The sequence below is a fragment of the Aethalodelphis obliquidens genome, unplaced genomic scaffold (assembly GCF_003676395.1).
Source record: "Aethalodelphis obliquidens isolate GAN/ISIS:26980383/991018 unplaced genomic scaffold, ASM367639v1 scaffold13, whole genome shotgun sequence".
Taxonomy (NCBI): domain Eukaryota; kingdom Metazoa; phylum Chordata; class Mammalia; order Artiodactyla; family Delphinidae; genus Aethalodelphis; species Aethalodelphis obliquidens.
In genome coordinates this window covers 14,489,486-14,513,600 of record NW_020837957.1, presented here as the reverse complement: position 1 = coordinate 14,513,600, position 24,115 = coordinate 14,489,486, and the positions used below count along the sequence as shown (strand labels likewise).

Sequence of the window (24,115 nt, the reverse complement as noted above, 5' to 3'; positions counted from 1 at the left end):
TTTTTGGATGCCACATGGTTTGTTATCAAAGAATTTGACCTGAAACTCATTTTAGTAAGAGTGAATTAAAAAGAGCAGAGCCTGTCTTTTTACCTCCCAGAAGTGTTGAGAAAACATGAGAAGTGATTGGGATAGTTTATATGATAGCTGCTATATAAATTCAAGATTATTATTTTAATAACCAAGATGAAGTCCTGTCTTTGAGAGAGATCTTTCTGGGCGCTTTGCCCCTGTATATCTGAGAGGTAGATACATAGCGAGGAAGGTTAAGAGCGTGGAATCTAGGGCCCTGCCCAGCAGTTTACTAGCTGTGTGAATTTGGACAGATTACTTAAACTGTATGTGCCTCAATCTCCTCATTTATGAAGTAGGAATGATAATAAGCACTTATTCTAATTGTTGTTAGACTTAAGTGAGTTAACGTATGTAAAGCATATAGAACGATTTCTGCAATGTATTAAGTGCCATATAATTGTTAGCTAATATTATCACTTTTGGAAATGTTAATAAAATAATTATATCACAAAATTTAATATGGCTATACATGGATTAAAAAGTTATAGCTTTATACTTTTGTTTTAGGTGTATTAACTATTACCTTTTTCTCATTATTTTGTTTACGTTTTTGAAGGTTTCCCAATGAGTGGATCATGATGACCGTATTGTAGGGACTTGCCATAGTATGGCTGCTTCCCGATCTACTCGTGTTACAAGATCAACAGTGGGGTTAAACGGCTTGGATGAATCTTTTTGTGGTAGAACTTTAAGGAATCGTAGCATTGCTCATCCTGAAGAAATCTCTTCTCATTCTCAAGTACGATCAAGATCACCAAAGAAGAGACCAGAGCCTGTGCAAATTCAGAAAGGAAATAATAATGGAAGAACTACTGATATAAAACAGCAGAGTACTCGAGAGTCATGGGTAAGCCCTAGGAAAAGAGGACTTCCTTCTTCAGAAAAAGATAACATAGAAAGGCAGTCTGTAGAAAATTGTGAAAGAAGGCAAACAGAACCTGTTTCACCAGTTTTAAAAAGAATTAAGCGTTGTCTTAGATCTGAAGCACCAAACAGTTCAGAAGAAGATTCACCTATAAAATCAGACAAGGAGTCAGTAGAACAGAGGAGTACAGTAGTGGACAATGATGCAGATTTTCAAGGGACTAAACGAGCTTGTCGATGTCTTATACTGGATGATTGTGAGAAAAGGGAAATTAAAAAGGTGAATGTCAGTGAGGAAGGGCCACTTAATTCTACAGTAGTTGAAGAAATCACGGGCTATTTGGCTGTCAATGGTGTTGATGACAGTGATTCAGCTGTTGTAAACTGTGATGACTGTCAGTCCGATGGGAACACTAAACAAAATAGCACTGGTTCCTATGTGTTGCAGGAGAAATCAGTAGCTGAAAATGGGGATTCGGATACCCACACTTCAATGTTCCTTGGTAGTAGGAAGGAGGACAGTTATATAGACCATAACGTGCCTTGCACAAATTCAGAAGTGCAGGTCAAGTTGGAGGACCACAAAATAGTAACTGCCTGCCTGCCTGTGGAACATGTTAATCAGCTGACTACTGAGCCAGCTACAGGCCCCTTTTCTGAAATTCATTCATCTTTAAGGGATTCTGAGGAGGAAGTAGATGTGGTGGGAGATAGCAGTGCCTCAAAAGAGCAGTGTAATGAAAACACCAATAACGCCCTGGACACAAGTCTTGAGAGTATGCCAGTCTCCGGAGAACCAGAACCATCTTCTGTTCTAGACTGTATTTCGGCTCAGATGATGTCTTTATCAGAACCTCAAGAACATCGGTATACTCTGAGAACTTCACCCCGGAGGGCGGCCCCTACCAGAGGTAGTCCCACTAAAAACAGTTCTCCTTGCAGAGAAAATGGACAACTTGAGGAGAATAATCTTAATCCCAGTGAAACAAATGCACCTGTTAGTGATAATATAAGTCAGTCTGTCACAAATCCTGATGAAATTTCTCACAATGAAAAAGGCATATGTTGTGACTCTGAAAATTATGGGAGTGAAGGACTAAGTAAGCCATCCTCAGAGGCAAGACTCAATATTGGACATTTGCCATCTGCCAAAGAGAGTGCCAATCCGCACATTACAGAAGAGGAAGATGATGATCCTGATGTTTATTACTTTGAATCAGATCATGTGGCACTGAAACACAACAAAGAGTATGTGTAAATATGGTAACCATGAATTCTGCTTTGTTTATTATTCCCCAAGTTTTCATTTATTCATAATGTCTATAGCATTTTTATTACAGCTAAAATTAATGCTTTAGCTGAAATTCTGGGTTTAACACAATGATATTCTCAACTCTTAAAAAAAAATTTTCCAAAAAAAAGACTAACATCCAGCTTTATTAGCCTTCTCAATGGCGATATGGTTTTCTAGTTTTAAGATTTCACACATCTCAAATTAGAAAAGACGTGTGGAAACGTGGTTGATGGTGTTTTTATTTTTTAATAAGTTTTATATTATTTGAGTTAATTTATAAAATAGAAACATCTTTAGTTATCACAGTACACTTGTAGAGCTTTATGAAGTGTATGTGGTGTCCACATAATGTAGAACAATTAATGAGTGAATAAACATCATCCAAATAAGGGAAATCTGGCAGGCTACAAATCTACATTTATCTTAGTTATTTACATCTAATTTCCAATTAAAACTTTTGATTTAAACAATGTGCTTTATGCATCATCTTTGACTTTTGTGATGTAGAGAAGTAGATATTACTGTTAATACTGTGACAGCTAGTTGTATGTTGTAATTAGCTTATTAGCAAGAGTTAAGTCTGCTCTATAGTTTACGTAAAGCATTTGAGACAGATTTCTTTATTTTCCTGATTCTAAATTATAAGGGGAGACTGTATCTTAAAATACTATCTGTTCTCAACCTTTGTGATAAAGGTACTTTTTAAAATAAAGAATTCCATGTCCAGATTTATCACGATTTTGCTTAGATTTTCTTTACAATACTCTGGGCAATAACAAATGAATTGGAGCTATGTCTAAATCGTGAAAGGAACTGTTAACAAAAGTGCTTATCATAAATATCATGATCAGCAATAGTAAAAGATAGACTTAATCACGTTTACTTTTACAGAGTAGGCTTTTGAATAAATATCACAATCAGATTATATAAACTGTGTAAAAATACTTATTTGAGGAACCTTTTTAATGTTTTTGTTGTGGCAGCTGTCAGATCCTGCTATATATTGGATGAAAGTATCAAATCCTGCCTGTAGAATATGATAATGTTTTGCCACGCATTATAGATAGTTTAGATTTGTACATGATAACATGGTGGCCTTTTAGCATAGGTCTCTTTTCTGAAAATTTTCTTCTGTTTTCTTTATAAACAGCATTTTAATATTGTGTTTCATAGATCATTTTATCTGAGCGTTTTACTTATTTTGTGGAACTGTTAGCATTTTCATGTATTTGAAATGTTTGAAGTCCAGTTTGAGATGAAAAAAAATTCATAAATGAAGTTTTTTCAATTTGAGATAAATTGAGTTCTTACCATTAGTATCATGTATCAGTTTTCAAAAGTAGAGTTTTTTCCTGCAGGCACTAGGAAGCAGAGCATGTGTCTTGGGGGAAATACYGAAAAGTCTGGAAGTATGCATATTTACAAAATCATACTCTATTCTATTCTTTGCTTTTTATTGTTTCTTTGGCAAAAGAGGATCTCTCTTATTAAGGGTCAACTGGTTATTAATCATGGAAAATATTTTCCCATTAGTACATTATGTTACTTTTTTGGTAAAAAAGCTCTTCTGGTGATTCTGAAAAATGATGTTCCTATAAAATGATTCTCTAAAGATAGTGGCCATAACATTTGAAGAGTAAGGTGCATATTCCTAAACCTTTGAGAATGAGAACAGTAGTTTCATGGGTTCCTTAGGGTATACAGAGTACTTTGGAATTTGGATGCTAGTTGCTTTATTAGGACAGTGTTCTCAAGTTAAATTAGTGCCTTGTTGGGTTACTTTGGGCAACAGAATTGATTCCTTCTTGCTTTTTCCTTTTTCCAAATCTTTTGAAAATAGCACCTTTGACCTTTCACTTTTAACTTTTTTTTCCCCCAAAGGAAGCAGATCAGCAGAAGTGGGATGGAGAGGGAGCATCTTGATTAGCATCTTGGTTAAAGATAATTTAAGAAAAATTGGGATGAGGTGTTTGATCATATCACATGTAATCTCTTCCAGTAAAATCCCTGTTCCTATCTAGAACCAGGAGATGGTTAGAGAAAATGTTTCGACTCTTTTTACCCAAATTGTCATTGTTGAAAATAGCATCATGATACCTGTCTAGTGCTTTTAATTCTCCAATAAATTTCTGGCAGTTGGAAAATGTTAAAAGTTACTTTGGGGAAAGAAAGAAAGAAGAAAAAAAACACTTGGGGTAGATGGATTATTGTCCTCCTGCACACACAGATGTCCACCACTAGGGAATGAGTACTTCCTGATGGCCAGTTTAGAAAATATATTATGAATAGAAGACACTGAGTGTGACGTAGCTCTTTGTCTGGAGCCAGGAGGCCATAGCTCTTTGTTCCAGTTCCAGTTCTTTGAATTAACATTAATTAATCAGCAACCTTCTGTCCTAGCATTCATCCTATAATTTATCCATCTTGTTTGCAGGGATATCATATACAAGGTCATCTAATCACTTCTAAATGTTTGAAAAGATATTCTATGTCGAGTCCTAGACTTAGACCCAGTTCATGGTAATTAGGCCATAGGCCAGAGAAATGAGCCTACAGATGTTTTGGGTGCTTGCCCTGTTTCCTCTCTAGATACCATCCCTCTTCAGCATATAAACCCATAGGTGCTTTTATGTATTTATTTATCCAAATGGAGAACTCCACTGTGATCAAGGGACTGAAGAGTATCTTCTTCTCTGGTGTGATTCCAGCTGTGGAGTATTTTACTACAATATGCCTTCTTAAAGATTAGGGGGTGGGGAATCAAAAAGAAATATACTTCAGCTCAAGACACTCTCATCTTCTAGGTTGATAGAGTCTGTTAAAGTGGTAGATAATACCTATTGACTCTCTTTTTGGCCTAAATAGCTGGACTAACTGAGATCATGTGCTTAAAACTGTGGATTGCTCTTTCTGTTTGAGAATGGACCTTTTGCTGATTTTGAATCAGAGACACTGAAACTGACCTCTAAATTTTGAAGTTCTGTTTCTAGGGAGAGAAGATATGGAAGATTTCAGGTCCTGGGATTTAATGTTCAGAGCTTTCCTTCCAATTCACAAGGCAGTCACTGGAAAATAAATTTTCAAATAAAAATGTGATTTGGTCAGTTGCCTCTGAATTCTCATTGTACAAGAATACTTAAATTTGTACTTGAAGGGCCTTGGATAGCTTCATGAAAGCTTTTATGAACAGATAGAGGGTGGAAAGTCAGATTTAGGGTTTCTAGATTTTTGAGATCTTACAAATGATTTAACTCATTGATAATATTGCTAATGTTGATATTGATTTGTAAGTTTCTAGATAATGAAAGCGTAAGAGTAAGATAGTTATTGCTCATCTAAGAGTGTTGCTCATGTAGTGTTCAGGTAAAAATCTTGTTTTCAAATCATATTAAGGAATATTACAAGAATTGTAGTTTCAGACTTGATTCTCTGAAAGCATTAATGTACTAAATAATTATATGTCCTTCTGTTGCACAGTGCTTATGAGGAATCATTTGATACTTCATCAGTTTCAGAAGCTACATAGGAAAATCCTCATCAATTCTTCTAGATTCACTACTTCCTATGAGACTACTTTTATTGTTTGTCAAGGTAATTTCTTTCAAAGGGCCAGAAAACTCCAAGACTAGGGATGGATTTTGCTTAGAAAGCACTAGAGTTGAAATCCGGCCCTGGATAAAATAATTTTACATTTGTACTGTGTTTCATAATTTACAAAGTAATTTCATCTAGTTTCTCATTTGACACCCACAACTACTTGGAAATAGACAGCATAGGTGGCAGTCCCTGTTTCCTAACTCATAATCAAGGTTTTTAGGTTATTTACTTAAAGTATGATGAATTCTGGGTAGAAATGGGGTTAGAACTTCTGTCTTTCAGTTGATAGTCTGAACTAGGTTCCCTGATCCAATAAAGATTTATTCCATGGACTTTTGGGATTTCTAGGTTGAGGACTCTAATGGAGCAGATCTTGGATACCCAGTTTTCAAAATTTGTTAGCCCAAGTTTAAGCTCTGTAATTGTAATCATAATTATTTGGTTTTATCTGTCAGAGAATCAGCCTTATAGGTAAGTAACCTGTTTATTGAATGAAATACTTTCATGTTCATTTTTTTAAAAAAATAAATTTTATTTATTTTTGGCTGCGTTGGGTCTTCGTTGCTGTGTGCGGGTTTTCTCTAGTTGCGGCGAGTGGGGGCTTCTCTTCGTTGCGGTCCGCAGGCTTCTCATTGTGGTGGCTTCACTTGTTGCAGAGCGCGGGCTCTAGGTGCGTGGGGCTTCAGTAGTCATGGCTTGTGGGCTCTAGAACGCAGGCTCAGTAGTTGTGGCGCACAGGCTTAGTTACTCCACGGCATGTGGGATCTTCCCGGACCAGGGCTCGAACCCGTGTCCCCTGCATCGGCAGGCAAATTCTTAACCCTGTGCCACCAGGGAAGCCCGTGTTCATTATTTTGAAGAACATTTTGTTAGTGTGTCTGTGAAGGATAACTTCCATGTACAGTAAACTGGGGAAATAAAATTACAGCTACAACTTGACTTTACATAGAGGATTTGGATAATGCGCAAAAAATACTTTATGGAGGGTAGTTTAGAATGCAGTTAGGTATATTAAAGTCAAAAGTTACTAGGGAAAACTCATGGGAAAACACTGTGGAATACAAGAGCCAGATTGGCCCCAGTAGTTTGACACAAAGATTAATGGGAGGAGGGAGATAAGTGTCCTAAGTATAAAATTTTGGGTTAAGTGGAGTAAGCCATTGACTAGTCAAAATATTCAGTGAATTCTTTGTTTTTTCCTTTGAATACCAACATCTTTTATTTCAACTAATGTCAATGGTTTCCAAAAGTAACTATCTGCCTGTGACTGAACTATATTTATACTCGAGTGTAATTTAATCTGTTCTTTTTGATTTAGGGTCATCTTTGCTGGCAGGGGTTATGTTGTGATACTTTTTCTGGCATCACTGCCAGAAGGTCTGTTTTCACCTGTGTTAAATGATTTGGGCTTCTCCGCTTTTTATGCTCTTAGAATGTGCCTTCTTTTCTAAGTTCTCTGGCTTCTTATGATTTTCTTAATTTTTGTTGACTTTCATTAGTCACTTGTGCTGTGATGGTACTTACCTTCTAATAATTCAGCCTTCCCTTCTAATTGCTTTCAGTTTTCTTTCAACTTGGAAACCAAGAATAACCAAGCTTGTAAGAATTGTCTCATGATTTTTAAGAGATGCACTGAGAAATTTCTTTTTGAATTAGTAAATGAACAGTAGTTCATGAAATTTTTTTTTTTTAATTGTGGGTTTTTTTGTTTGCTTCCTCTCTGATTTGGAGGCTGTGTCTTATGTAAGTTACCAGGTATCTAAATTTTGAATAAACAATAGTTGTTTCTTTATACATGGCAATAAATACTCATTAGAAATAAAACCCATCTAAAATAATTATCATTTATTTGGGACTGATTGAAGCTTAGCCTTTAGTTGCAGGAGCTTTATTTCTGTAAATTTTTATAGTAGGCTAAAAATGTTGTATTTTTATGTATTAGTAGCCTATACCATATATACTGTTTCTTTGATGATGCACGTCATCAGGTATTATAATGTACAGTAATAAGTGGGAAGATCTGTCTGTGACTGTTCTACTCCTCCCCGCCCTCCTCCCTTCCTCCCTCTTTAGTGGAATCTCTCTACCACATTTCCTTTGCATTATTATGGAAAGCTGCTTCTACTTGTCTCTTTAATTTCTGATTTTAACAGAGGGAAATTTGTAAAGGGATGAGAGGAGACTGAGTAATTTGTTCAGGGTTCTCTCAGTAGATAGAATTCTCTGTAGTGTGTTATGATTTTATTTTCGCATATCTAGTAATATTTGTGTGGTAGACATTGTAAATATGTTGTTGACTGTCTGGATTTTGTTCTTTCTTTAAAAAGTGTTGAAATTTGATCTGACAGGCAGTTAATTTACTTGATAATAAGCTTGGTCTTAATAAGGCTTATACTTTTAGCTCTGTTAGGGGGAAGTCCAGAGTAGCCTGTGCTCTAGATCTAGTTTAGCCTTACTTCTATGCCATGGCCTTTCTGGTGTCTCTTTTAAAAAGGTCTTTACTCTGGCTAGTTGAAACCCTAATGACTCTAGCTAGCCTCATGAGAATACTGGTAGTTACTCTTTGCTTGGTCCTGTGGAATCTCATGTTTTATATGTGCAGCTTTATGTTCAAGCCAAAGACTCTAGGTTTCTGTGTTCCATCCTTTTCTGTTTCGCTTCTTCTTTGGTGCTCTGTCCCACAAATTCCAGCTGCTTCAGCTTGCCCAAACTCTGTTTTCTGTCTCTCTGCTCATCCAGACCCCTTCTTATTTCATGATACTGATGGTACTTCTATGTAGAAAGTGAGTGTGATACTAGGGCTTAGCTCATTTGTTTGCCCTCTCTCACAGGTCATAGTTCTGCTCTGCCTATTGTCCATTGTCTGACAGTAATTGTTTCTATATTTTCTCCAGTTTGCTAGTTATGTATAGCAGGAGGGTATTCAGTGTTAGCTACTCTGTCATAACTGGAAGCGAAAATCTCTGATTTAATTTTAATATACATTAGGTGTGTTTTCTTCTCATGACACTCACGCCCAGCCTACGGTTTGGCCATTTGGAAATGATTTTTTGTTGATGCTCCTGTGACAGTGAGGGCTAGTTTTTTTGTTTTTGTTTTTTAAAAAAATATTTATTTATTTATTTGGCTGCACCAGGTCTTAGCTGTGGCATGCAGAGTCTTAGTTGCGGCATGCATGTAGGATCTAGTTCTGACCAGGGATCGAACCCGGGCCCCCTGCATTGGGAGTGTGGAGTCTTAGCCACTGGACCACCAGGGAAGTCCCTAGTTTTTAGTTATACCTTAAAAATCAGTTTAAGTGACTTCTTTTGCTAAGAAGCTTAAGTCAGAGAAATTGGACTAATAACGATTTGAATTGAAGAATGAAGGTAAAAAGAAACTTGACATTGTTTTAGTTGTGTTGATGAGGTATTGTTATGGTTGAGGCAGAAGTAAAAAATTGGGTTACTGGTTGATACATACTTCAGGAGGAGAGTAAAAGAGAAAGTGACATACAAGAAGATATGAAACATTATTTACTAGGTTTAGAATGGTAGCCATAAATGATTAAGGAGTAATGTAATATATCTGGATTTTAGTTAGCTCTTTTTCTTAGACCCTTCAGATCTTTTTGCTGGACCAAACTTTCTGTATTATATTTTCAGAAAGCCATGATGAATGTTCCCTTTTTACGACTATCAGTTTAATCCAGTTTTTTTTATATATTTTTTTCTTAAATAAAATTAAATGTAGAGTATTATGCAGAAATCTATTTTGCCTGGTACCGTAATTTTTATCATTTGTATTAAGTTGAAAAATTTTGGCTGAACTCTTTCTTTCTTTGCTACTTTTCACTTGTCTCACATTATCTTTCCCCATAATTTTTAAATGTATTTTTATCATGTTTTAAATAATAGGTCTCAGAATATAAAAGCATAAGATTATTTTGCTCTGCTTAAACTTTAGTTAGAGAGCAAGGGTCATGCTAAAAGTTTATTGGCAATGAGGGTAGGAAGTGGGAGTGAAAAAACCCTAAAGTATCTTCTTAATAAAACACTTCAAAACATATATATGGGTGTGAAGAGTCAGGTTAAAGGCAACAAATATAACATTTTCTGTCAAAATTAGAGTTTTTCTTAAGGCACCAATCATGAGTAGATAATGTTTGTGTTTTACTTTTTATTTACTTATTTTTTATTTTTGGCTGCACCACACAGCATGCAGTGTCTTAGCTCCCCAACCAGGGCTGGAACCTGGGCCCCCTACAGTGGAAGCACGGAGTCTTAACCACTGGACTGCCCGTGAATTCCCAGTGTTTGTGTTTTTAAAATGCTAACTCGTTTAATTGTAGAATCTCAATATTTTAAAAATTTTTATTTGTAAATTATTTTCAGAGGTTGGACTAGATTTGAGGAGTGTTCCAGTCCCCTTCCATTACTGTTCTAAACTGGTACTATGGAGCTGGGTAATAAATGTCTTTAACTTTTATGGTTGTCAGTTTTCTCATCTATAAAGTTGACATGATTTGATTTCTGTAATTCTAATTATTGTTTCATATATGTCTGTCTATCTGTCTATCTGTATATATGATTTTGAATTCTCTTTGTCTGCTCTTCCCTTTACTTTTGGCCCTACTCAGGCTTCAGTTGTTTACTTTCTTCATATTTTGTATGCTCTCTGGGCATTCTCACTGCTGTGAAATTGCCATCTTATATACTGATGAGTTTCCAAATTTACATGTCCAATCAGATTATTCTTGAACTTTGGACCGTTTATAAGATATCTCCATTTACATGTCTCACAATAACTCAGTGGAACATGTCTAAAGTTGAACTCATTGTTGCTTCCTCCATACACACCCAATAAACAACACCATCTTTTTACTTAGTTGGTAGGGTCTTTCATTTGCCCAGTCTAGAAAAACGTACTCCTATTTTTCTTCAGTTACTTCTTCACCATACCCTCCTCTCCCACCAATGTTGATTCAACTTTATTTCTTTATTATTAATGTCACTTTCTTAAATTAATCTTAAATTAATGCCACTATCTTCTCTTTTCTAGATTATTGGAAATGGTTCCTCAGTTGCTTTCTGTGATGAGAGTGTATTGTTTCCCCCATGGATTCCTGTATTGTAGCTGGCATAAATGTCTTTAAAATAAAACCTATTCTTTTTTTTTTTTTTTTTAAAGAAGATGTTGGGGTAGGAGTTTATTTATTTGTTTATTTATTTATTTATTTATTTATGCTGTGTTGGGTCTTCATTTCTGTGCGAGGGCTTTTTCTAGTTGTGGCAAGCGGAGGCCACTCTTCATCACAGTGCACGGGCCTCTCACTATTGCGGCCTCTCTTGTTGCAGAGCACAGGCTCCAGACGCGCAGGCTCAGTAGTTGTGGCTCATGGGCCTAGTTGCTCTGCGGCATGTGGGATCCTCCCAGACCAGGGCTCAAACCCGTGTCCCCTGAATTAGCAGGCAGATTCTCAACCACTGCGCCACCAGGGAAGCCCCAAAACCTATTCTTTAAAATGAATTACTGCATGATTTTAAAATATTCTCCTTTACTTTCTGCCTCTCACTCTGTATTTGAAACAGATTAAGTCTTTAGTTCCTTGATGATTGTATTCTTTCACTCTAGAATTTCTCATATGCCTAACTGCTTGCTCTAGTCCACTCTTACCCCCTTGCCCTGGTTACCTTCCTTTCCCTGTCTGCAAAGGGAGAAGGCTGTCACAGTTTAGATATCATATTCTCTGTGAGATCTTTCATATCTTCCCATGACTAATTAATTACTCCTTGTGTTCTCTGTCATAGCAAATTATAATTTCCTGTAAACATGTACCATACAGTGAACCTCAAGCTCTTTGAGGTGTCCATGCCTTACTAGTCGGTTGATGTATCATCATTGATATGTCAAGCCTTATCCTGCTTTGAAAATGTCAGAAAAATTTGGCATGCTTTTCATACTAGAAATTTTTTTATGCCATTAGTTTGACTTTTAAGGTTCTGAATTTATGGAGTTAGTATTAGTGATGATTTCCCTTTTTTTTTTTTTTTTTTAACATCTTTATTGGAGTATAATTGCTTTACAATGGTGTGTTAGTTTCTGCTTTATAACAAAGTGAATCAGTTATACATATACATATATCCCCATATCTCTTCCCTCTTGCGTCTCCCTCCCTCCCACCCTCCCTATCCCACCCCTCTAGGTGGTCACAAAGCACCAAGCTGATCTCTCTGTGTTATGCGGCTGCTTCCCACTAGCTATCTATTTTGATTTCCCTTTTTTTTAGTTAAAAATATATAGACTTTAAATTTTCAAAAGAAAAAAATGAATAACCTGCATAATCATTCACATAGTTCACTAAACTCAGGAACTGGGAAGAGATAATGGCAGGGGGTGGGGAGATAAAAGGGTGTGTCTCATGATCAGGGATGGTTGTCTGAACACAGTACCTGGTTAAAATAATGTTTTTACATGGTCACATAAAAAAGTAAATTCAGTTGTTAATACCAGACCCAAAGAGAAGAAGTCATTGTATTATAAAACAAATTTACAAGTTTGGTATGATCAGAATGTTTTATATGGCTTCAGATATATTTTTACAATCTAGAGTTTTGCCAGCAGCCTTTAGAAAGCATATGGAATGATAAGAATTTGGTTGAGGTTGTCTTTATTGAATTGAAGGACTTGAAAGAAAATGTGTGTCCCTGTCTATGTATGTGTGTCTGTCCTGTTATTTAAAGATTTTCATCAGAGGTTATTATCCACCTTTCTCTGTACAAACTCATAATTTTGAGTAGATACTAGAAATAATTAAATATGACAAGACATATCCTGTGCCTTTGAAGTTATTGTGAAATGATCAGATACCCTAACAGATTTGTAGTTTGCTTATATTTGAGGTGTGTTGCCTGTTAGAGTATTAGCTTATAACTAGAAATTACTAGCTTGTCGCAATTATTTGAAACTTTAATTTATTTGCAATTCCAGAATAGAAGGTGAACTTTTTAGATGTTACGGAGGATTGTTTCTTAGAGTGGGTAATCTAAAACTCTTGAGTAGGGAAAATATGTGAATCTTGGTCTGACTGGTCAGGACTTTTTCCTAGATGACTGTGCAACTTTTATAATATTGACCACAATACAGTTGCACTCAGCTTCCTATTTAAGAAGGAAAACTCAAGAATTCTGTTGATTAGATTTAGAAAAACAGGTACTAGGAACAAGTTGAAAGATCATCTTTTAAGGTTTATTACTACAAGAAACCTGGAGTCTTTAGGGAGGGAAAAAACCGCATTATTTGGAGCCTATAAAAGTGTGGATTAAAAAGAATGATACTCACATTCTTTTAAAAACTCCCTGTGAAAGCCTTTGTATGGTTCTTCAAAAGGTATTCAATTTGAATACAAAATATTAAAATCCATTAATTAGTAAGGAACCTCTTCAGGTTATTTAAAACTAGTGAGAGAAATAAAGTCAAGGTTGTCGGAGCTTGTTTTAGTAAGAACTTGCTGGTTTCAGGAATCAGAAACCCATTCAAAGTATGTCAAATAAAAAGAAGTTTATTTTGAATAAATAGTAGACAGTCTTATGAATATCCAGTGTCAGGAAATAAAGTCTAACCAAGCCTCATGAAATTATAACCTGTCAGTATCCAAGATTATACTCTCTTACCTCTGTTTCTCTTTGTGCAGCACGGACTGTGGTTTTTCTCTTTACCAATGTTTCTTTGCACACTTTTTGCCTTCTTTCCCCCATAATTTCAGTTTGCGAATGGCAATGACTTCCCACTGTGCTTGCCCTGATCCCCACACTGCGTCATCTTTATTCTGCAGAGCTGCTTCTCACATTCTCTAAAGAGAACCTGGTTATTGACTTTTCAGTAGATGGCCTCTCCTAGGTCAGGTTTCTATCCCTGGCAAAATTATCAATGGTCAGGGGTGGAATTACTGTGGGAGGGAGGTGGGGTGGAGCTGGAGACAGTCTGTTGTGGCGTATCCTTTCTGCAAGGATATCTTCTAGGAAAGAGGTTGGTGGGCAATGTACGTGGTCAAAACATGCCCATTATAGACCAGTTGGTGTTTTGGGTCAAATTGTATTCTTGATCAGTTAGATATCTATAAAATGGGTTGTGGGAATCCTCGTACATTGCTAGTGGGAATGTAAAATAAAATGGTGCACCTACTGTAGCAATCTGTTTGGAAGTTCCTTGATATATTAAACATAAAATTACCATATGATCCAGCAATTCCACTTTTAGATATATACTGAAAAGAATTTTTAAAAACAGGTATTCAGGTAAAAAACCCTTGTACACAGATGTTCATGGCAGCACTGTTCACAGTAGTAAGAGGGTGGATACAACTCAAATGTCCATAAACTGATGAATTGATTAAAAAATGAAGTTTTATCAATACAGTGGAATACTATTCAGCCATACAAAGGAATGAAGTACTTTTACATGTTACGACATGGATGAATTTTGAAAATATTATGCTAAGTGAAAGAAGCCAGACACAACAGGTCACATATTATATGATTTCATTTATGTGAAATATCTAGAAGAAGCATATTCATAGAGATAAAAAGCAGGTTAATGGTTGCTAGGGGCTGATGGTTGCACAACATTGTGAATGTACTAAATGACACTTAATTGTATGCTTTAAAATGGTTAAAACGGTGAATTTTTTACTATGTGAATTTTAACACAGTAAAAAGAATGACAAAGTATGGGTGAGGTATGTGCATACCAGAGGATGCTCAAGAAAATCCATTGGGAGATAGGAAGAAAATGCTATTTATATGTATTTTTCCTTATTCTCTAGAATTTTGGGAGTTCTTTGTATTTGTTTATAATGTATATAATAAGTACAGTAAAACATATAATTTATAAGTAACTATACATATATTGGAAGCATGTGCCACAATTTTTATTTTATTTTTACCAGTAGAGCTGCTTGGTACAAAAATATGAAAATCATTGTTTTTAACAAGGAAAAGTCAGTTATTAATCATTAACTTTTTGCTTAAGCGGGGAGTTTTAAAAATATATATTAATAGATTCTCTCTTGAAGTCAGGATTATAGAATCCTAATAATACATTGAGAGAAACTGTTGGCCTCAGCTGGCATTCACTTTACAGTGAAAACAACTTTGGGTTACTTTAGCCAAATCATGGTGATCTGTTATAATTAGACTGACTTTTTTTTTTTTTTTTTTTTTTTTTTTTGCGGTACGTGGGCCTCTCACTGTTGTGGCCTCTCCCGTTGCGGAGCACAGGCTCCGGACGCGCAGGCTCAGCGGCCATGGCTCACGGGCCCAGCCGCTCCGCGGCATGTGGGATCTTCCCGGACCAGGGCACGAACCCATGTCCCCTGCATCGGCAGGCGGACGCTCAACCACTGCGCCACCAGGGAAGCCCTAGACTGACATTTTAAGTATTACTATCATTCTTAAGAAGAACACCAAAGGGATCTTAGGAATCAGAGACTTGTGAATTTTCTTCATACTGGGAGATTGAAGCCAGTAATGCTAATGATGATAAATATGAATACTAGTTATTTAGAGAAAAACCAATGATTTGGGGGAGAGGAATCATGGTTTCTGCAAGGGCAAGGATGGGAAACATGCCTAGCCAATTAATGAGAATTCTTTAAGAGAAAATTGTTAATGAAGAGCACTCAGGAATGTATAACGTATGTAGACTTAGCAGCCTTCGGGACGGTTCCGTGTTATAGTTATTTCTTTTTAAATATGTGATTAAAAATATTAGTTAATTTGAAGGGATCTTTGACATACAGGAATCACATAGTGGTTATATTGATATTAGGTAGCATGTGACTATAGGTAGTACTACTGATTTGCTAAGTTTTATTTAAAAAGCAAAAATAAGTAGAACATCTTTCACTTTACAGATATCAGTGCCTCACTTTGCTGGACTCAACCATCATGCTCAAAATGTTTTTGGAACTCAGTTTCTAACAGCTTACAGAATATCCTCAGTGGCAATAATTTTTGAAGGATATTTAATTTTTACTTGGTTTCTTAATCAGGTTTGGTACAGAAATACAACATGGAGAAATAAATATACTTTGTGTCAGAAATGAAATTGTAAGTAATGAAACTGATGTTCTTTCATTCCTCACTAACCTGAACCTAATGTGACTAATGAACTTGGCTCTGAAGAATTTCAGAAAAATTTTATAGCCATTTTGCATATGCATCATCTATCACTATCTTCTTTCCTAGATTGTGAGTTTCTTTGAAGGTGGGACCAGGTTTGTTGTACATGATGTAGTTTCTTCACATTGATTTAATCATTACTGTCTTTGTTAAAGATTTAGAATATTTTATGGATCTCTCCGCACCTCCTCTGTCTCATTTTTCTAGTCATCATATTAAAAAAATTCTGGGAAATAATACTGTGTAAAGACCATCCTACTCCTTGATTATATTCTATAGTTCTGCATCTGTTTAATTTTGAACAACCTTTCTTACTACCCTAAGTTGATGTACTGTGATGGTGGTGTTGCCATTTTTTTGTTAAGTAGAAAGAAGGCTTCCCTGAATTATTTGGTCTGCTGATCATCACTTGTGAAAGCAAAGAGAGAAAGAGAAGAGGGAGCAACTGGGGCTACACCATTGTGGAGATTGATGGTTGTAGATGCCTCTACTGCTGGTGCCATGCTGTGCAGTCATTCCTGCCACCCCATTCATTAAGGCTTCTTTGAAGAATGAATGTTCTTTTTACATTTGCTTGCTTCTCTAATATTAGAAGTGGATTATAACTTCTGGTCCATTGCCCATGGTTAGACTCTGAAGCTATGTTTTGATATGAAAGTAGATAAACATAAATATTGTGAAGGATTTGGAACTTGAAGCTAGCTAGGCACACCCTGGGCTCTTCTGTTTTTTGTTTTTTTTTTCTCGTTTTATTTCTCTTTGATTTCAAGACTGTACTCACATCTGATTTTTATATCCAGTCATCCATGTTATTTTTAATTCTTTGCTACTTTAGGATGAAGAAACAGTAGTTAATAAATCATTTAATAAATGACTGGACCAGTCTAGGGTTCAGCGTGGTGAAAGTCAGCTCCTAGTTGTAGAAGTGGCAGCTATTATGCTAATCATCCATGTAATTAAACCTGGCTTTTATTTTTCTCTTTAGAGGAACAGCAAAATTGCTTGTTTACTGTTATGACCTACTGGATAGAGAGATTTATTCTAACACTTTACAGTTGCTGTGATGTAATGGTTTCAGAGGCTGTTTTATCCCTCTAAATTTATAGGTGTAAAAACCTAGACCAGAAAAGATAAGTCATGTTCAAGATTGTAAAATTAGTGGCAGAGTTGCCACTTGTTCCATGTTTCCTGACTCTCAGACCAGGCATTTTCTACTCTTAATTTCTTATAAATGTTTAAAATTGTTACTATTATTATTATTTTGGTCTGCATAACAGTCCTGAGGGTGTGCTAGTCAAATTTTACCACCTCAGTGAAGAAACTATAAACTTCTCCAAAATTTTTTAAATGGACTTTATTTTTTAGTACAGTTTCAGATTTACAGAAACATTAAGAAGAAAGTACAGAGAATTCCCATATGTCCTGCAGTATTTCCTCTGTTAACATCTTATAGTAGTATAATATATTTGTTATAATTAGTGAATTGATATATTTTTATTAATTGTTTATAATATAAGTTCAATTAACATATAAAATGTATTAAAGTAAACACTTTGTATTCAGAGTTCCTTGGTTCCGGAATCCCAATTAGTATACCACATTTCTTTTAGTTTTCGTGTCTCCTTAGGCTTCTCTTGGTTGTGGCAGTTTCTCAGACTTGTCTTGTTGATGACCTGGGCAATTTTGAGGGATACTGGTTAGGTATTATAGGTGCCTCTGTATTGTAATTTGTCTGACTTTTTTCCTCATGATTAGACTAGGGTTGTGGGCTTTTGGGAGGGAGACCACAGAGGTAAAATGCCATTTTTATCATGTCATATCAAGGGATATACTGTTAATATGATTTATTGCTGTTGATCTTGACCTTGATCACTTCACTGAGGTAGTATTTGTTAGATTTCTTATTGTAAAGTTACTCTTCTACCAGTATCCATATTGTATCGTTTGGAAAGTAATCACTGTACAGCCCACACTTAAAGAGGGTAGAGCATTTACATAAATTATTTGAAATTCTTCTGCGTGGGATATTTTTTTTTCTCTTTTCTTTCATTTATTCAGTCATTTATTTAAATCAGTATGGACTCATAAATATTTATTTTTATACGTTGGGGTATAATTTAGTACTGCTTTATTTTATTGCTCAAATTGTTCCAGCTTTGGCCATTGGGAACCTTTCTGATGGCTCCTGTGTCCCATTAAGGTGATATATTTTTGTTGTGTGTATTCGTTTTTTTGGAGCACTTTCTTACTTTTTGGAACTTCAAAATACTCCAGACTCATCTTGTATGTTTCCTGCCCCAGTCCTAGAATCAGCCTTCTCTGCAAGGAACCTCAGTTCCCTTTATTGGAAAATGGTATTAGAAACCAGTATTTGAGTGCTGTGAGTACTCACTGATACTAGGGTTGCTGTTGCTTTTATTTAGTGTCACAGCAGATAGAGCAAGAAAATATATGTGTGTATACTAACCTGTGTATACACATATCTATAAATCTTTGTTTTAAATAATTTTTTTTTTTTTTTTTTTTTTTTTTTTTTTTTTGCGGTACGCGGGCCTCTCACTGCTGCGGCCTCTCCCGTTGCAGAGCACAGGCTCCGGACGCGCAGGCTCAGCGGCCATGGCTCACGGGCCCAGCCGCTCCGCAGCATGTGGGATCCTCCCGGACCGGGGCACGAACCCGCGTCCCCTGCATTGGCAGGCGGACTCTCAACCACTGCACCACCAGGGAAGCCCTGTTTTAAATAAATTTATTTATTTTTATTTATTATTTTTGGCTGTGTTGGGACTTTGTTGCTGTGTGTGGCCTTCAGTAGTTGTGGCTTGCAGGCTCTAGAGCGCAGGCTCAGAAGTTGTGTCCCCCCACCAAAGAAGTGGAAGGAATAGCAGTGGAGAATAAGGAATTTTCTTTCTTTTGATTCTAATAAAATCAAGGTATTTATTACATTATTTAAGACCTGGTCTTCACAAATTTATTCTATGGTTAGGACTTCAAAAGTATAATTCAGCTAAATGCAAGTGAAAACAAGCTTCTATTTAAGAGAAATATGTTATACTCAAATTTCTTCAGAGATGGAAGAGTTATTCCTGCATGCTGTTGTATTAGGGATTGTGTGTTTAGACCAATACTTTAACAGCAGCTAGATGATGTTTTAGTCATTTACTGATGAAGGTAGAACTTGCCAACTATTACCCAAACAAGGTGGTAAAAGTAAAGATCATCAGACACTTTAAAATAAGGGCACACTCTGTAAATACTGATTTTCTTGGCATGGATAATTTTCGTTTTCCCTTAGCTAAGAAAAATAAATGATGTTTCTATTTTTAATATGCAGGCTAATATTTTATAAACAGATTATATTTTTGCCTTTAGGTTTTTTTTCAGTCAAAGGCATGTAAGTGAAAAATTTTCCAGCTTAAAAATATATTGTGTGTATATAATTTAAATGGAGAAAAGAGCTGGTCTAAAACAAAAACAAGTATTCTTTAAATTTTTTTTTTAACCAAAAACAACATAGGAGGCATAAGACTATGTCTAAGCATAAAGGGAACGAGGGCTGATACTATCAAATGCTTATTGAAAGTTTTTGAGATGTGAGAAGCCTCAATTCAAACATATTTGCATTCAGAAGCAAACAGCAAGGTTTAGAGATCCAGGGAATGGGTGTAGAACATAAGGGATTGGTGAGTTGCTCACATAGCTTACTAGAGATATTACTTTTGGTACGTGACACTGCCTAAATTTGCTTTCTTGATTTGTAAAGACTTAAATTTAGCTCACAAATAATTTTTTAAAAACATTTTTATTGGAGTATAATTGATTTACAATGTTGTGTTAGCTTCAGGTGTACAGCAAAGTGAATCAGTTATACATGTACATATATCCACTCTTTTTTTCGATTCTTTTCCCATATAGGCCATTACAGAGTATTGAGCAGAGTACCCTGTGCTATGCAGTAGGTCCTCATTAGTTATCTCTTTTATGTATAGTAGTGTTTATGTGTCAATCCCAGTTTCCCAATTTATCCCTCCCCCGCTTAGCCCTGGTAACCCTGTTTGTTTTCTGTATCTGTGACTCTCCTTTTGTTTTGTAAATAAGTTCATTTGTACCCTTTTGTTAGATTCTACGTATAAGTGATATCATATTTGTCTTTCTCTGACTTACTTCACTCAGTATGACAATCTCTAGCTCACAAATAATTTTTAAAAATTGTATTGCAGTTATACATTATCTTTGCCCCTTAGTTGTTAAATTATTTCATTCATTCATCTCAACTGTGAATAGTAGTTTCTAATATTGATAATTCTTTTTTTTTTTTTTTTTTTTTTTTTGCGGTAAGCTGGCCTCTCACTGTTGTGGCCTCTCCCGTTGCGGAGCACAGGCTCCGGACGCGCAGGCTCAGCGGCCATGGCTCACGGGCCCAGCCGCTCTGCGGCACGTGAGATCTTCCCGGACCGGGGCACAAACGCGTGTACCCTGTGTCGGCAGGCGGACTCTCGACCACTGCGCCACCAGGGAAGCCCGATAATGCTTTTTTAGAAGATATTTATTTATTTATTTGGCTGTGCCAGGTCTTAGTTGCGGCACGCAGGATTTTTAGTTGCGGCATGCTGGTTTATTTCCCTGACCAGGGATCGAACCTGGGCCCCCTGCATTGGGAGCACGGAGTCTTAACTGCTGCACCACCAGGGAAGTCCCTAATATTGATAATTCTTACTTTTTTTTTTTTTTTTTGCGGTACGCGGGCCTCTCACTGCTGTGGCCTCTCCTGCCGCAGAGCACAGGCTCCGGACGCGCAGGCTCAGCGGCCATGGCTCACGGGCCCAGCTGCTCCGCGGCATGTGGGATATTCCCGGACCGGGGCACGAACCCGTGTCCCCTGCATCAGCAGGCGGGCTTTCAACCACTGCGCCACCAGGGAAGCCCGATAATTCATAATGAATCTTTATTGCTTTTTAGGATTGATACAATGTAGCAGAATAGAGCTGCACATTAGAATCATTTATGATGTTTTAAAAATACATGAATGCCTAGGCTTGCCCTAGAGATTCTGATTTAGTCTGTGGAATCTCAATCACCCCTCTCTCTCTCTTTTTTAAAAAGCTCTCCAAATGATTGTAATATTCAGCCAGGTTTGAAAATCATTGCCTTATATAGGATAGTTTTAGAACCCATCTGAAAGTTTCAATACTGAGACTAATTTTATTTTATTTTTTGGCCACGCTGCGGCTTGGGGGATCTTAGTTCCCCAACTAGGGATCCAACCTGAGCCCACGGCTGTGAAAATGCTGAGTCCTAACCACTGGACCGCCAGGGAATTCCCTACTAATTTTTTTTTTTTTTTTTTTTTTTGCGGTACGCGGGCCTCTCACCTCTGTGGCCTCCCCCGTCGCGGAGCACAGGCTCCGGACGCGCAGGCGCAGTGCCCGTGGCTCACGGGCCCAGCCGTTCTGCGTCATGTGGGATCTTCCTGGACCAGGACTCAAACCTGTGTCCACTGCATCGGCAGGCGGACTCCCAACCACTGCGCCACCAGGGAAGCCCCCTACTAAATTTTAATGATTCAACTTAAAAAGAGAAATTTCAGATTGGTTTTTCAATTAAAATATTTCATTAAGAATTTTAAATTTGGATTTCCCTGGTGGCGCAGTGGTTAAGAATCTGCCTGCCAATGCAGGGGACACGGGTTTGAGCCCTGGTCCAGGAAGATCCCACATGCCGCAGAACAACTAAGCCCATACAGCGCAACTACTGAGCCTGTGCTCTAGATCCTGCAAGCCACAACTACTGAAGCCTGAGTGCCACAACTACTGAAGCCCATGCGCCTAGAGCCCATGCTTCGCAACAATGAGAAGCTCGCGCACCGCAACAAAGAGTAGACCCCGCTCGCCGCAACTAGAGAAGGCCCTCGCACAGCAAGGAAGACCCAATGCAGCCAGAAAATAAAAAATAAATAAAATTAAATTTTAAAAAAAGTTAAATTTATTTTTAGGAGAAAAACTTTTAAACTTAGAACATGTATTTTCCTTTTTTCTTTTTATGACCCTTAAAAGTGAGTGCTGATCTTTAATTTGGCATCTATGATAAGATGTCTTCTGACATTTAGTAAGCATAACTATTATAATCTACAATAATATTAAAAAATTCTTATATTGTTTATAAGCCATTAGATGACAGGCGGCATAGATTTTAAAGGGCCAGTCCAAATAGCATTATGTCAGAAGTGGTTTCATGGTAATATGTTGCACTCTGATCATATTTTTATTTATTTGGTCTTATACTTTGAAGAGCAAGTAATAAGTAAATGTCTGTAAATTATCAGATATAGTTTCCCTCAGTCTTCATTTGTGTTAATATTCATTTACTGAAAAAGATATGTCCTTGAGAACATCTTCCATCATTTCTTTGATTCTAAGAAACGATTGAAACCTTTCAGTTTTCTGGAACACTTCTGCTAATATATAGTAACATTTGAAGACCGCAACAAAAATGCAAACTCAGATTACATGGATTTGTTATGATTAATTTAAAAATAGGTATTATTCTTACAAATATGATTTTCTAATGTCTTACTAGCCTAGCTGAAACTTGAATTGGCAGGCTCTTGAATAAATAGATGGTTCTAGTTTTAAGAAATTATTATTTTTTTCTAGACATAGTAATTTTTGTCTGCCATGTTCAGAGTCCTAGGTTTAGGTAATTAGTTTAGAGCTATCTTAAAGATGGGGTGAAAAAAATTACAGTAGCTTGTTAATCATGCTCATAAATCATGTAAAAATAAATGATTGTGTATGACCAGCATCTATTTTGACTTAAGTGTTCTTAGTTAAGTGTAGGTGAAATCCAAGTCGGTCACTGGCATTGTGATTTAAGGCTCACAAGTCTTTCAGTGCTAGGGTAATTACCTTTGGTTAAAGATGGTGCTTCAGTACTATAGATCCTTTTTTTTTTGATTATATTTAACAATGCTGTGTTAGTTTCAGGTGTACAGCAAAGTGATTCAGTTATACATGTATCTGTTCTTTTTCATACTCTTTTCCCATTTAGGTTATTACAGAGTAGTGAGCATAGCTCCCTGTGCTATACAGTAGGTCCTTGTTGGTTATCTATCTATCTATTTATTTATTTATTTATTTTAAAAAGGTTGAGCCTTCTTTTAATTAATTTATTTTTATTTTTGGCTGTGTTGGGTCTTCGTTTCTGTGCAAGGGCTTTCTCTAGTTGTGGCAAGCGGGGGCCACTCTTTATCACAGTGCGCGGGCCTCTCACTATCGCGGCCTCTCTTGTTGCGGAGCACAGGCTCCAGACGCGCAGGCTCAGTAGTTGTGGCTCACGGGCCTAGTTGCTCCGCGGTATGTGGAGACCAGGGCTCGAACCCGTGTCCCCTGCATTAGCAGGCAGATTCTCAACCACTGTGCCACCAGGGAAGCCCTATTTATTTATTTTTATAAATTTATTTATTTTTGGCTGTGTTGGGTCTTCATTCGTGTGGGCCTTCTCTAGTTGTGGCGAGTGGGGGCTACTCTTCGTTGTGGTGCACAGGCTTCTCATTGTGTTGGCTTCTCGTTCTGGAGCACGGGCTCTAGGCACGTGGACTTCAGTAGTTGTGGCATGCGGGCTCAGAAGTTGTGGCTTGCGGGCTCTGGAGTGCAGGCTCAGTAGTTGCGGCATGCGGGCTCAGATGTTGTGGCTAGCGGGCTCTAGAGTGCAGGCTCAGTAGTTGTGGCGCACGGGCTTAGTTGCTCCGCAGCATTTGGGATCTTCCCTGACCAGGGATCGAACCTGTGTCCACTGCATTGGCAGGCAGATTCTTAATCACTGCACCACCAGGGAAGCCCAGTTATCTGTTTTAAATACAGCAGTGTGTACATGTCATGTCCAAACTCCCAGTCTATCTCTCCCCACCACCCTTCCCCCTGGTAACCATAAGTTGGTTCTCTAAGTTTGTGAGTCTCTTTGTGTTTTGTATATAAGTTCATTTGTATCAATTTTTTTTTTAGATTCCATATATAAGCGATATCATGTATTTGTCTTTCTCTGTCTGACTTACTTCATTTATTATGATAATCTCCAGGTCCATCCGTGTTGCTGCAAATGGCATTATTTCTTTTTAATGGATGAGTAATAT

At 37.0% G+C, this 24,115-nt stretch overlaps 1 protein-coding gene across 9 annotated transcripts in view; it reads left to right on the top strand.

Annotated features, from left to right (window-relative positions):
- The window catches only part of ZZZ3 (zinc finger ZZ-type containing 3), a 122,477-nt gene that overhangs the window by 48,978 nt on the left and 49,384 nt on the right, over nucleotides 1–24,115 (top strand). For 8 of the 9 annotated variants that reach the window (XR_003434316.1, XR_003434317.1, XM_027114108.1 and 5 more), the window contains one exon: nucleotides 632–2,187. The exons of the other annotated variant lie outside the window; for it this stretch is intronic. Coding sequence is in view for 6 of the 8 variants with exons in the window: in XM_027114108.1 (XP_026969909.1) it covers nucleotides 683–2,187 (1,505 nt within the window). In the remaining 2 variants the exon portion in view is untranslated. The remainder of the gene's footprint in view (nucleotides 1–631; nucleotides 2,188–24,115) is intronic. 9 annotated transcript variants of the gene reach the window in all.